This window comes from Crocodylus porosus, unplaced genomic scaffold (genome assembly GCF_001723895.1).
Source record: "Crocodylus porosus isolate Cpor-Errol unplaced genomic scaffold, CroPor_comp1, whole genome shotgun sequence".
NCBI classification, from domain to species: Eukaryota; Metazoa; Chordata; order Crocodylia; family Crocodylidae; genus Crocodylus; species Crocodylus porosus.
This window is the reverse complement of record NW_017728947.1, coordinates 67,686,983-67,701,058: the sequence shown is the minus strand read 5'-3', so window position 1 is coordinate 67,701,058 and position 14,076 is coordinate 67,686,983. Positions and strand designations below refer to the sequence as shown.

Here is a 14,076-nt window from a genome sequence, read left to right as displayed (position 1 = left end):
CAGGTCGAATATGACCCATCCACCACCACCCTCTGAGTACGACCCTTGAGCCAATCTGCAATCCATCTGACTGTGTAGGCATCAATGCCACAGTTGCCTAGTTTTTTAATGAGGATGGGGTGGGAGATGGTGTCAAAGGCCTTGCTGAAGTCTAGAAAGACTACGTCCACGACGACACCTGCATCCACTGCCTTTGGGATTTGATCATAAAAGGCAATCAGGTTGGTCTGGCATGACCTGCCCCTAATGAAATTGGGCTGGTTGCCCTTGAGCATCATCCCTGAAGCCGGCCCATCACAGATGTGCTCCTTGAGGATCTTCTCAAAGAGTTTTCCTACAATTGAGGCAAGACTGATGAGCCTATATTTACCTGGGTCCTCTCTCTTCCCTTTTTTGAAGATGGGGACCACGTTAGCTATCTTCCAGTCATCTGGCACCTGGCCTGAGCACCACGAGTGCTTGTAAAGGGCCCTGCAATAACCCCAGCTAGCTCCCTCAACACCCTGGGGTGGAGAGCATCTGGACCCGCTGACTTGAACATGTCCAGCCCCTCCAGAAGCTCTCTAACTCGGTCCTCCCCAACCTGAGGTCTGGAGGTGTTCCCCTCAAGTCCGTCTGGCATCACAGCGGGGAAATCCCAGTCCCTGCACAAGAAAATCGAGGTGAAGAATTGGTTAAAGAGTTCTGCTTTCTCCTCTGGTGCAACCACCAGATTGCCCAGCGTACTTTGCAGGGGCCCAACATTACCCGGTGCCTTCTTCATCCTCCCTAGATATTTGAAAAAGGACTTTTTATTATCCTTGATCTTGGACGCTAGTCCTAGCTCTATGTCCGCCTTAGCTTTCCTGACAGCCCCCCTACAGGCCCGAGCAGAGGAGGTATACTCCTCTTTGGAGATAGCACCCCTCTTCCACAGGGTGTACGCCACCTTTTTGGTAAGCAGGCATTCCCGGATGCTCTTGGTGAGCCAGGGGGGCTTTCGGGCACTCTTGTCCCCCTTGCTTCTTGTTGGGATGGACTTCCCTTGGGCCCTGAGTATTGTTTCCTTAAGGAACGACCTCTTGTCCTGGACACTGAGTTCCCCTGCCCTCAGGGACCCCAGCGCCTCATCCACTAGTCTCCTCAACTTGTTGAAGTTGGCCCTCCTAAAGTCTAGGGCTACCGTCTTGCTGCAGGCCCTTGACACCCTGCGCTGGATGGTGAATTCCAGCAAGCGATGATTGCTATTGCCCAGGTGGTCAAGAACCTGGAGGCCCCTTACCAGGTCATCGCCTGTGGCCAGGACCAGGTCCAACAGGGCGTTTCCTCTGGTGGGACCATGCACCTCCTAGATTAAATGGAGGTCCTGTATCTCAGCCAGGAACCTCCTGGAACGGTCCGTCCTGGCTGACTTCCTCCCAGCAGATGTCCGGGTAATTAAAATCACCCATGACAACTACATCCCTTGCCTTAAGTGCCTCTGCAAGCTGGCCTGAAAATTCCTGGTCCAGCTCTTCCCCTTGGTTGGGGGGGTCTGTAGTAGACCCCCACCGTCAAATCGCTCTCCCACTTCAGCCTGCCCTTCCTCTGACCCTATTCTGCTGGCAAAGGATGTGTAGTGCTCCTTGACATACAGTGCCACACCTCCACCCCCATTACATGTATGGGAATGTAATTACTGGGGGAGGGTTGTTTAAATTTAAAGTTATCTTGGATTTGGATAAATATGATAATTCTGCTCCCAAGAGAGAAACTTTGCCTCTTGCTGGGGAGATTGAGTGCACCCCAAAGTTCCAAGCAGCAAAGCAGACAGTTTCTTCAGTAAAGGAATTTGTTGGAGCAAAGGCCAGCCACTCAGCAGTTCTCTCTCCCCTCTCTACCCAGTCCAGCCTGCACAGCCGTTAGCACCCCGCAAAGATATTTAGCTATTCCCTTTCCAGTCTCTCCAACTCCACCACTTCTCTCAGTTCCCAGACTCTTTTGGATGGGGGCTAACAGGCTGCTTTATCCCCAGCCAGCTCTTCCATTGTTATGTTCATCTCCTCTGCACATTTCCTGGGTGTTGAGCATCTCACTATAATTTGGTATGTTAACAAAATGATTCAAGACTGTTTATGCTAAAGGTCCATTTTGTTTTGTCCTGCACACAGACAGCCCTGGAACTTAACCCTTCATTCTCTGCATGCAGGCTACTGAAGTAAACTGAGTCATGCAATATTCTATCATGAAAACAGTTAACATAGAATTATCACAATAAAACCCATAGTCCACCACAAGAGTGAATACTTTTATGCGCATTGAGGCCGTGTCCAGAAGAGCACAACCATGCAGTATGTGATGCCACAGACTCATTTGCAGCACCACATACCACACGTTCAGGTGTTCTCCGTGGTGCAAGGGAGCAGTGTGGGGTGTTTTTTTTTTTTTTAACCTTTGGATAGCCAGATGTCAAAGAAACCTGCGCAAAAAAATGGAGCAGCACATGTAGTGGCAGTGTGTGCCTCTCAAGACCGGAACCAGGCTGGCTGGATCCATACTTTGGTTGTCAGCCAGGCTCTGAGTGGCTAGACTGCTGCTGCTGCAGCCCTGGGAGGCCCCCAGGGCCCCAGGTAAGGCTGCTGGAGCCAGTGCAGAGCTGGCCCCAGCCTCCCATACCCCACCCAGGGTAACTTGCTGCATGCCAGAGGGCGTGTGGCACAGGTGTTTCCTGGGGACAACTAATGGTGGCACAAGGTGTGCTACCGCTATGTGTTCCTGGGAACCAAATGTCCATGCTCATGTGGACATGGCCTTAGAGACCCCTGCAATTGAGTATTAGCAGATTTTAAGCATCTAATTCCAAGAATAAGATGCATAAGAATTAGGCCTAACCACTGAAGTCAGAGTATGGCAGATGCTTGAGAAACACCTGATTTTTAGCACTAAAATCATTTAGGTGCCTAAAATTCTACTACTGGGTATGCCAAGAATTACTGCCATCTTGGTTGAGCTGTTTGGCTCAGTTTTAATTCTTATGCCTAAGTCTGATCAGCATTCACAAACTAAACTAGGCATCCTAAGTCCCATGAGGGGACAAATCTGGGGTCTAATCAGATCACATCTAAAAATACCTAAGAGCCATACAAAGCACAGCAGTCACAGCTACTTTCAGGAAAAAAAACAAAACAGAGTTGGTAGGGAACAGAAGTAGTGATGCTATGAACCTTTTATAAAGCAGTACTGTGATAAGTACACTCACTTGGGTAGTTTGATACTGTCTTCCTCCAAAATGCTCCCTCCAATTTCCATTCCCAGGGAAATGCCTTAATCACTAAGTTAAGTTGATTGGGAGCACCTTTCTCTGGCCTAGGCTCAACTAACTAGATCATTGTACCGCAACAAATAAAAGGCTCGCAAGTTCAGAGAGATGACAAAGCAAAAGCAATCACAACATGGTAGCTCTATGAGAATATTTACTTGGGAGTGAAGGCTACAGAAGACCTCCCATGCCCCTACTTTGCACTTAAAAACAGACAGAAATGGACATCCCTGTCCCTCAGCATTTTATATGGTCTAGCTTAGATGTCTTTCCATCAAACATAATGCCAAGTGAGAGATCTAAATGTATGTGAACATGGCACAAGCCAGCTAAGTGACAGTATAAAATAATGCAGGGGTGCTGATCACCAGTAGAAATGTTTGGCCTCTTTTGTGTCCTGGTACTGAATTTCTTCATTCTGCAGAAGCATCTCCAATTGGGCTTCCTCTGACAGAACATCTCACAGGAGGGATTTTTAATTTTGCTTTTAGAGATAACAAATTCTTTATATATTTAAAAGAAAATATTTGTCATTAATAAATACTGACAATCTATTTACCTGAAGCTTTCATATTATTGAAGATAGATTCCCACACTAAACAGTCACCACTACCATCTAGCCATCACAAATAAACAAGATAAATCAGTGAACAATTCTGACCTAAGATTTTCGTGATACATTTAATTCACTGTCATGCACATAAACCAAAATTAAAGGTTGTTGTTTTGTACTTTCCAAGAGCAGATGATATCATCCATTGTAACACTTTCCAGAGTAATAGTTTTGGAAGCCATGACTGTCTGATCTGCCTTAATTTGTTCAGATAGAAATCTTCAGATTCAAGTAGTGTCAATAGACTGTGGTTTGAAAGGGCAGACTAAGTTTTCAGAGCATTTGAATTTTTGTAATAAATAACAGTACCTTTATATGTTCCAAAACAGCAGTTGCAACATTTGTATGAAGATCAATGAGTCTCTTCTTTTCAAGAAGTTCTGGAAGAGAGCTGAAAAAATTAAATACAAACTAACCTGTTAAGTTGTACATTCAGACCGAATTGGGTATTAAATGTAATTAATGGACAAACTATGTGAAACTAGATAAAAGCTTGAAAATGAAAGGAAACAGAAAATGCAGAAGGCTTCTGTTCAAACGTTCATTACTCACATTACCTATATTATAAGTAGTTGCATATCTGGAACATTTCAACAACTACCCAAAAATAAGTATTATATACATGAGTAATTTAAAACTGCAATGAAAAGAAATATTAAAGATTTGTAGTGCTTATACAAAGCATATAAAAATGATCACTTTCCATTTATTGATTTACAAAGCCAAAGTCAAAATTTTCTTTAAAGCTGGGCTCCTAAATTGGTATTTAGGCATCTAAATAATCGGACAATATTTCAGTCAGCGCTAAGTATTAAATATGGTTTTCATCAACTTAAAATGCTTAATTTTATCTCCTATGTTGTTTTACAACAAAGATAAATCATAACAATCTATAAAATCTATAAAAATACAAGGAGTCCAGTCTTCTCTAATTGTACAAATATTTTCTGGTGGTTAGAATTGTGAAAAATATCCTTTTACAAAAGGGAGTTTCTTCTTTTTGACATAAAATATGAAATGACTAGAAATTTACTTGACTGCATCCATGTTTCATTCACATTCAATCCAAACAAAACAAGTATAATTATTATTTGCTGAACAACCCTCACACACTACTTAAATAATTTGTCCTTAGATGTGTCATCACGTAACAGCAGGGGTACACTGATAGAGATTTTTGGGGCTGATGCCAATAGCCAATCTTTAAGGAGGCATACTGGCCAATACTGATTTCCAATACCAGCCCAGCAGTTTGAAGAGCTGTGTGCAGTTGGTAAGTCTGGTGTGGTGGAAGGGGAGGAGGGAGGGGGAAAGGAAAGGGAGTGGGAGCAGCAGATCAAGGCCCCCTGTGGTGAAGGAGAGGGGCTGTGGGCAGGGGCTGGGGCAAGCATTGCCTAGCTGGGGTGAGACAGGCGCAGGACTGAGTTATGGCTTGTTTGGCGGGTGCAGGGAGGTGGGAGGCAGCTCCCACCACTGTGTGCCACTTGCTAGGGAGCCGCTAGTTTGGCAGCTTGTCCACCTCTTACCTGGCGGCTCCCGCCACTGCTCCTGCCGCTCGGAGGGGATGTGGGGGGAGAGGGGAGGCGTGCGCCTCCAGATCGGGGTGGGGTAGGGCAGTCTGGGGCTGCGCCAAGCTCTTTCCGGAGGGGCAGGGCTGGGGGCAAGCAGCAGTGGCACTGGTTGGGGGGGCCACAGAGAACTCTGGGATGGCTGTCAAGTTAAAGTTGATTTTAATTTTAAATAACCACTTACAATCATTCTGTTGTCATATCATTTAGCTTTTTAAGCTAACTTGCATCCATTCTATATTAATTATAGTCATTTTATTGTTATACTATTTAGCTTAGCTTTTGTATGACTTAGCCTGGGCCAAACTCCATTTTATAGCAGCCTAATGCTAATATATACACATATATGTAGTAAACTAAGAATGTTTTAATAATATTTAGAATGTATGGATGAATGAGTGTGGAGTGACTGGAAAAGCATTGTGTGTTGTGTGCTATCATTTAATGACCTATGCTAAGAAAAAACTGAAGAAGTAACCTGCATTAGGTGAAGAATGAAGATAAGCAGAAGAAGCAAGGTTTATGACTGCTGTAATTCTTCAATGGCTAAAGGTCGTAGTAACTTCCAGTTTTGACAAAGCTGAGGGCTGCAAAACAATGGCAAAATAGCACCCTGTCCCCACAACTAAAGACTGCAGAACCCAGAGCAAGAAAAATCCGCCCCAAGAACCAGAATCATCTCAACACACCAGAAAAAGAGAAAAACAACTTCATAGCTGACATAGCAAGGTCCATAGACATGCACGGGAGACAGCTATTATAAAAAATGGGCAATTACAAAGAAGCTTTGGGTCTGTTCTGCATAACAACAATGAAGGAGCATCGATACATGTCTAACAAAGGCTCGGCTCCCCTCTAGTGCTTAGCTTAGCTGGCCACCAAGCTGGCTTGAGCAACTGAAAGACTGGTAACACCTTAGCATCTTCAGAACTGTGTGTGCGTGCGCACGAGAATGTGTAGGTGATGTTTTGATGTTTCTGTACTCTCAATAAATGTGGCATATTGCCTTATTCCCTGATAAAGATCCTGCTTATTTTTAATATGCTGTATGCCTAGTGCGTACAACAGCTGTGGCCCCCCAACCCTATCCCAGTGCTGCCGCCACCACCCACCCTGCCCTGCCCTGCCGGGAAGAGCTTGGCAGTCCCAGCCCACCCCACCCCACCTCACGCAGATCTGGGGGTAGACACACCCCCTGCCCTCCTGGATGAGCACCAGGAGCTGGGATGGGGAGGAAATGGGGTCATGCTGAGTAAAGGTTTGGGAAGCACTGCTGTAAGGTAAGCAATTGTTCTTTCAAGTGATTGTCTACATGGATTCGACTCATAGAGACTGCAGTGACTTCACTTAGAAGGCAGGTGACAGAATGACTGCAGAAGGTTTGGAGTGAAGTGCCATTAGTATGCTGACAGCATCCATCTCCTCCCCTCTCATCCGATTCAGGTCCTGCAGTGCCTTTTTATAGGTGGGGATTGGATATGGGTGAACCAACTAAGATTGAATTCAGTCAAGACAGAAGTGATAGTAGTGGACAGACCTAATGAGCTTGGGGGTACTGGGACACCTGTTATTGATTGGATTCAGGCTCCCCTTGCTGCTTGGATTAGCAGCCTTGGCATGCTGCTGGATCTTCAGGTGCTGTACCTGGATTTTTAAGAATGTCCACCAACTAAGCAGTTTAGCAGCTTTGCAACAGGTATTTAATTTTAGCTATTGCAGCTAACCCTCTAATATGGGAATAATTCCTAAACTAATGGGGGACTCCTAACATAAGTTATTTTGCCACTGGCTATTAAACTACAGGTATTAGCTTCAGTAATTGCACTGATCATCTGACTACAATAAATTACCCTAACGTTTCATTGCAACATGCATGGAAAGTAGATATCCTAGGTACTGGGTCCCACAGTGAAACACACTAAGGCAGTACTGAGGTGATTGGGCTCGTTCCACTTTTGATGCATTTGAATACATGGGCATTTAGGATATAGTGACAAACCCACCAAACACTACTGGTTAAAAAGAATCCAGTTTCAATGGCTCTCACACATGAGAGGTGAAAATCATACTGTAGTTACTTAAACAATTTCCTCCAGACTAAAATATTTTTGAGGTAAAATATTTTTGCCATACTAGTCAAATTCTACTTCACAACCTGCTAACAGTCTAGATATTCCAAAGGTTGAGAAATCACTGGAGTATATTAACAGAAAACAGCAGGAAACATGAAAAGCTATTTTACTTACTAGTGCTTAATTACTTACCTAACAGCTGAAGTTAACTTAGCTGTATTATCAGAAAGCATACTTATTGCTCCATCATCCTCCCCTTCTATTCCCTGTTGAAAATATTAATGTCAAAAAGCTACAGCTACATTTATTGTTGGCAGAAAAATCATACTTGCGAGTATATTTATTCTTTTTTTTTTTGCATTGACAACAATGCCCAGTGAATACTTTCATTGTGCAAATCCAGGAAAAGTTTTGTACCCATTTAAGAACCACTAGTTTGACCTCAGTAGTATACAAGGCTTTAGAACATATTTTGAAAGAAAGAACAATAAAAAATAGAAATGGAATAAAAATGCAACGGGAAAAAATAGAAAATGGAATAAAATGCATAGAAGCGTTATCAAAGTTGGATTATGCCAGACTAATATTTGTTTGGGAAGATAAATGATTTATTAATTAATCGCATCAGTGTAAACCAGCTACATGTTTAAGAAATTAATCGTGTGACAAAAAGCAAAACCAGCTACAAAATTATTCTGCAATTAAGTATATAATAATTTTGTGGCTGGTTTCAGTTGCACCTTCAAAACAAATGCGTGGCCAGATGGACCATCCTGGGGCTGAAATGAGCCCTGCACTGTCTCTGCCAGCCAGCCATCAGCTGATCAGGGGCAACATGGATACTGAACCAGGGTACATTTAAACACTGGCATAGTCCCTTGCTGGCTCTGATAAGGTAATCAGTGGCTGGGTTCAGCAGATCTCCAGAGTTATTTGACAATAAGCTAAGTACGTGGTACATTTGGCAGTGCAAGAGGAGGAAAATGTATGCAGTCATACACGGGCAGTGACAATTCTGGTTACCAATTATCAAGAAAGATTTTATATGGAACAGGTGCAAATAAAGATTACTGGGATTATCAGGGAAATGATTCCTGTGTTCTATAAGCCTTACCATGATACTTTTAAGCCTTTTGACTTCATCTTCTTGAGCTCTGTAGGATTCCAGTTCTTGCTGAACAGACTCTGCTACTTCTGGAAAAGGACTAAAGCAATATTACATATTAGGTTCTGTTAAAACATCAAATGTAAACCTTGATGATCTAGCTGATTCAGATAATTGCGGAAATGTCTTTTGCAACATCAATGCATGACCCATCCAGCACTACTAAAACACTGAAAACTATATATCTTATTAAAAATGAATAGTTAAGCTTCCAGTGCAAATATGAATTACTTGATATACTTTATTGAATCCTGTTTATAAAAATCTTGTTTATGAAAAAAGGCATCATAGCTCCATAATCATCAAATACTAAAAATAAAGCACATGAAAGAACGACTACTGGTATATAAAATGAGCAGTCCAGGTGCTCAGCAGACCTCAACATGCTGCACATGTTTCTATAAAGCCCTAAAAATCAAGCTCTATACCTGGAAAATAGATAAAGATTTTCCAGGTAAGCAATTCCTCTAACTCAGTGATTCTCAACTAGGGTGCCATGGCACAGACACAGTACTCTGATTCTAACTATGCTACGGTACAGACACAGGACTCTGACTAACTGAATTGGTGCCTTGACACCCTTTCAAGGGTGCTGCACACAACGTTAGTGCTGGTCTGTATGCAAGCATGATTTACAATTTAAACCTAGAGATTTCAAATAGGAATGTATGCTGTTAAAATCATTCTGATCTCTTGTGGTTTTTCTGAGTTCTGCTGAGTTGCAAATAATTGCTCTAGTATCTTTCTATAGTTTTCAGTCATTGTTTTAACTAAGTGGTGGCATTTTCCAAGGGGTGCTTTGGGTCTAAAAAGGCTGAGAACCACGGCTTTACTTCAGCTCCTGTTACAGCTCAAGGAATTAAATTCAACCAATAGTGATGTATTCATCCTACATTTCATACTGACAAACATTCACCAGTAAAAGGGGGAGAGAAATTGTTGTTCTCAGCCACAGAGAACAGAACATGGGACAACTGAATTTCAAACAGAGAAAAGCAGTTTGAGAACAAATACCAGGAAAAACTTCCTAAGTGTAAAAAGGGCAGGGCAATGGAATAAGCTGCCTAAGAAAGATGTGTAATTTTGGAGTGGGATATAAATCTAATAAATAAATATAGATAGATTGGGGATATCCAAAAAGAGAATTGACAAGGATCTATCTGGAATGGTCAAGTCCTAAACCATTTGTACAGGGGGCTGGACTGCGTGGCTTCTGAACCCCTTACAATTTTGACTAACATAAGAATAGCTGAATCAAATCAAACACCCTCTTTAAATCCAACAATTTTAACTGGAACAGAACTTTATATAGCAGGTTGTTTCTTTAAGTAGGCTAAGATCAGTATAGATTCCATTCCTCAAGAGCCTCCATAACATAAAATTCTTCACTGGTACACCAAGAATTTCCTAATCTTTCTGTACCAATTCTCCCTATCAGTAACTATGATTTTCCTCAGCAAACTCTGAATGCAATTCAAAACTTTTTTCATAAATTAATTTTATTCCACAGGTCCATGAAAAACTGAATGTAATTAAATGCATCGATTAAATTCTTGTATAAATTTGTCACTCGTGTACTTTCTCTGGATTATCAAACTAATACTCCTAACCTTTTTGTTGACTTCAAACAAGATTTAAAATACTTTTCTAAAAAATATTAACATAAGTTTTTACCAAACATACCTAATTTTATGAAATTATCAGAGTTCTTTAGGAAGGGTGTTGTAATTTAAGAGCCCATATTAAAAAGTTAAGACTTAATTATGCTTCTCTGTAACCAAGGGGTACGGGGGGGCTGGCCTCGAGCTCACAAGGTCCCTTCCAGCCCCTATGTCTATGAAATCTAAGAAAAACATACTTGCCTGTTAAGGATAAATTTTCAGTACAAACTTACTAATTTAAATATGTATTTTCCAACTGGTACTCTTACCTGCCTTTATGCTTTTGCCAAAATTTATCCAATGCAGTTAAGTCATATGACTTTTTATTTTTTTTCTTTGGTCTAGCTCCTGCTGGAGAATTTTCCATTCCTGAAGGTTCTTCCAGGTTCACTCTATTTAAATGGAAATCCTAGAGGAGGATGAAGAGAATAATCTTTAATTTAATACCTACAACTTTTATCCAATATTGAGTGTCAAAAATATTAAGAATCAAAATAACCTCATATATATTTAGTCTGATCTTTCAAAACCAACAAAAACCATGCATTAGATCTTGCAATTGAAAAGAACATTGCAAAGGTTCTCTGAATTAACTCAATCATACATCTTCTTTCTTAAATATCTGAAAAAGGGCTATTTTGCCATTAATCTTTTCCATTAAACAAATTATGGTTTCCTTACTACTTACTTCAAGTATAACCAAGAGCAGCTATTTTTTAAATCTTTGTACAGTGGTGAGAAGCATTTATTAACCAAAAAACCATGGTATAAACCGAGTTCAACGTCTGCTATACTTCATTCATAGCCAAAGCTAAAAAAACTTTGATTTTATAACATTCATAACTACAAGGGCAATAAATGACTTAAACACTTTCTGGTGTAGAAAGGGGAGAATCTTGAGCTATCAGGTATGTATTTATAGAATAGCAATGTAGTACTGCCTGTTAGGATCTGAACAGGATCTGCTGAATACAGTGGAGGAAGAACATGGCAAGCTCTATGTACCATCCTAAATTCCAACACACTGGCCACATCTGCACACGTGCTTTACTGAGGAGTAGACCATTTAGCTGTGGAGTAAAGCAGCTCCATTTTCATGTGTGATTAGGCCACAGTAAACTAATTTACATTAGCATAAGCATTGCCAGGGATAACAGTATCTTACACCAGGGTAATTTGCTGCAATTAAATGCATGTTTAGATGCTGACCACAGGTGTAAATTGTGCCTAGTCAGCCCAGCCAGCAGGGGGCCAGACTCTTGCCTGCCACCTAGCCACACAGCTCTGTACTTTCAGCTCCCTTGTGCCCGAGCCAGCCCTGCTGCTGCCCTCCACCACCCTCCTGCTCCCCTGAGAGCATGGGCCTGCTCTGCCCAAGCTCAAATTAATGCTGTCCTGGGTGCACATACAGACACTGCACCCTGGAGTAATTTACTCTAACTCAAACTCCTCTGGAATGTACTGCCTTGCATTAATTGCATGTGTAGACACACCCACTGAACCAGAACTTTGCAATTTCCAGAGACTCTTTGCCTGGAAGTGTTGACATGGACAACTGTACCCTAATAAGGAAGCAGTATCAGTTGTCAGGGGTAGATAAGCGGGGAGAAAACAAATTCCTTTTGTACATGTTGAGTGGAGCCTTCCATCATGTAAGCAAGAGACTGGACCACATGAAAAAGTATCACTCATATTTACAGGATACATCTCAGGAAACAGATGCTTTGCTCAGGTTCTCAGCCCTAAAGCACCTGGGTTGGGAACCAGCAAAACACTGGAAAACTAAGACCGTGCTTTCAAGGAAACTATGCATCTGAGCTGAATGGTGGGGCCTCCACCAGTGCTGCAGGATGCAGGTGTCTAGCTAACTCTTTTGTCCCTGGTTCATAGATAGATGCCACAGATTTACTATTGAGATACCTCTGAAACCAAGTTTTGCACACCTTTCAAGCTTAAAATGTAAAGGGCCTAACAGAGTATATCCCAAGAACATGGAATTATTCTAGGCAGCATATGCATATTGTGTGCCTATAAGATGCAGATATAGCACTGCCACAAGACCAGATATCTTAAATTCTGGACTAGGGAGAAACCATAACAATAATAAAATCCTAACTGCTCCACCCAAAGAAAAGAGAGAATTCACGGGGGAAGGGAGCCCTTAAAATGGTGCGACTACATGGGGCTGGAAAAATAAGGGAAAAGCTAAAGGATACCAAACCCTAACAAGACCTCTCCTTAGCTGTTATTTCTTCCTGTTTCTTCTTATACAATAAAAATGAGAGAAAGAAGTAAAAGTGATATGAACAATAGCTGAGAAGCAACACTTCAAATAAAGGATTTGGGCACCTTGCAAGGTGAAAGCACAAGCCTGTAAGTGTTCTTTCTTTAGCCAAGGTGGCTGAGGAAAATTGAGGAGCAGAAAGTGCCTACTTCCCTCAGAGCTTGTACACATAGAGAACTAGGAAGGACAGCAGTCTAATGGCACACCCTAAACATACAGCTAACACAAAAAAGGGCTTGATGTGTTTGTGCACATACATGAAGATGTGCACGAGAGCAATCATTTGAAGAAATCTCTCTCTCTTAAAGAAGCTAGGGTGTCTGCAGAGAGGCTGTAACCTATGGGTGAGAAGACAGAGAGAGAGGGTGACAGCCAGCATCTTGGACTTACCATGGCACAGGCAACTGCCTGCCACTGGTGTGCAAGAGTGCTGCGGTGCTTCCAGAGCAACGCGAGGCTCTGGGCTGGCAGGGAGAAAAAGTACTTCTGGCCTCCGAGAGGGGCAGAGGCAGCAGTGGGCAGCAGAAGGGGAAGGCTGAACAGTTCCCAGACAGGGAGCAGCTGGCCGCTGAAGCAGAGCAGTCAGCCCAGTCCAAAGGGTGTGGCGCTTCAATGAGCACCAATCATAGAATCCGACAGACTGAAGACACCAGAGCAGGCACCAGTGACTCCAGGTGGACAGCTGGAGATGTGGCAGATTTGAGGTCAGGGGGATCCTGGGTGGAAGACTCAGGCGTTGGGACACTACTCACCTCCCAGGGGTTAGGATTAGACCTGGAGGTCAGAGGCCAGCCTAGAGCAGGTCCCTACACCCAGGCCCCACACACACTGAAAGAGGAGGGGCAGCTGGAAGCCCCAGAGTATTTAATTAGGCCCAAGACTAAGGACTGAGGGTTGCTGGGGGGCCAGATGGAATATTAAAGAAGCCTCCTGCAGCATGACCAGGGCATGTGAAGGCCACGGCTCTAAAGGGTCCCCTGTTGGGGAAGGACATGTTTCTATGTCAGTGAAGTAAGGCACCGGCGTATGGACTTTTGGACTCAGGTAGACATTAGTCTGTACCTTTGACGCTGAGTCGATTGATTAAGCAGCTGTGGATTGTTAGCTGGTGGAGGGAATAATTAAGGCCAAAAGGGGGTCTGCTAAGTGAATCCCTGACCACAATGGCTGCTAAGGGGAGTAGGCTTCACTAGTATAATCAGGACAATATACATCTTCGTCAGAGATAGGTTGTGGTTAGGGTTGGTTAAAAGGGAGGTCTAGAGTCCCATGAAAAGAACAGGGGTAAGCAACATTTTTTTGGCTGGAGTGCTGATAAAGCCCAGAATGTCTACCTTGGAAGGTGCCAGAGTGCCGGCATGCCAGAAAAATGAGAGCAGGGGGTACATGGCAGGATACACAGCATATTAGCATAGTTAATAATCATAAATGTTGCC

General features: G+C 42.8%; 1 protein-coding gene across 2 annotated transcripts in view; it reads right to left on the bottom strand.

The window, feature by feature from the left end:
- Positions 1–14,076, bottom strand: part of SCFD1 (sec1 family domain containing 1) — a 112,773-nt gene that overhangs the window by 67,272 nt on the left and 31,425 nt on the right. For both annotated transcript variants that reach the window (XM_019551915.1, XM_019551916.1), the window contains exons 11-14: positions 10,626–10,765; positions 8,645–8,735; positions 7,723–7,796; positions 4,200–4,281 (exon numbers count right to left, since the gene is read on the bottom strand). In XM_019551915.1, the coding sequence (XP_019407460.1) occupies positions 4,200–4,281; positions 7,723–7,796; positions 8,645–8,735; positions 10,626–10,765 (387 nt within the window). The remainder of the gene's footprint in view (positions 1–4,199; positions 4,282–7,722; positions 7,797–8,644; positions 8,736–10,625; positions 10,766–14,076) is intronic.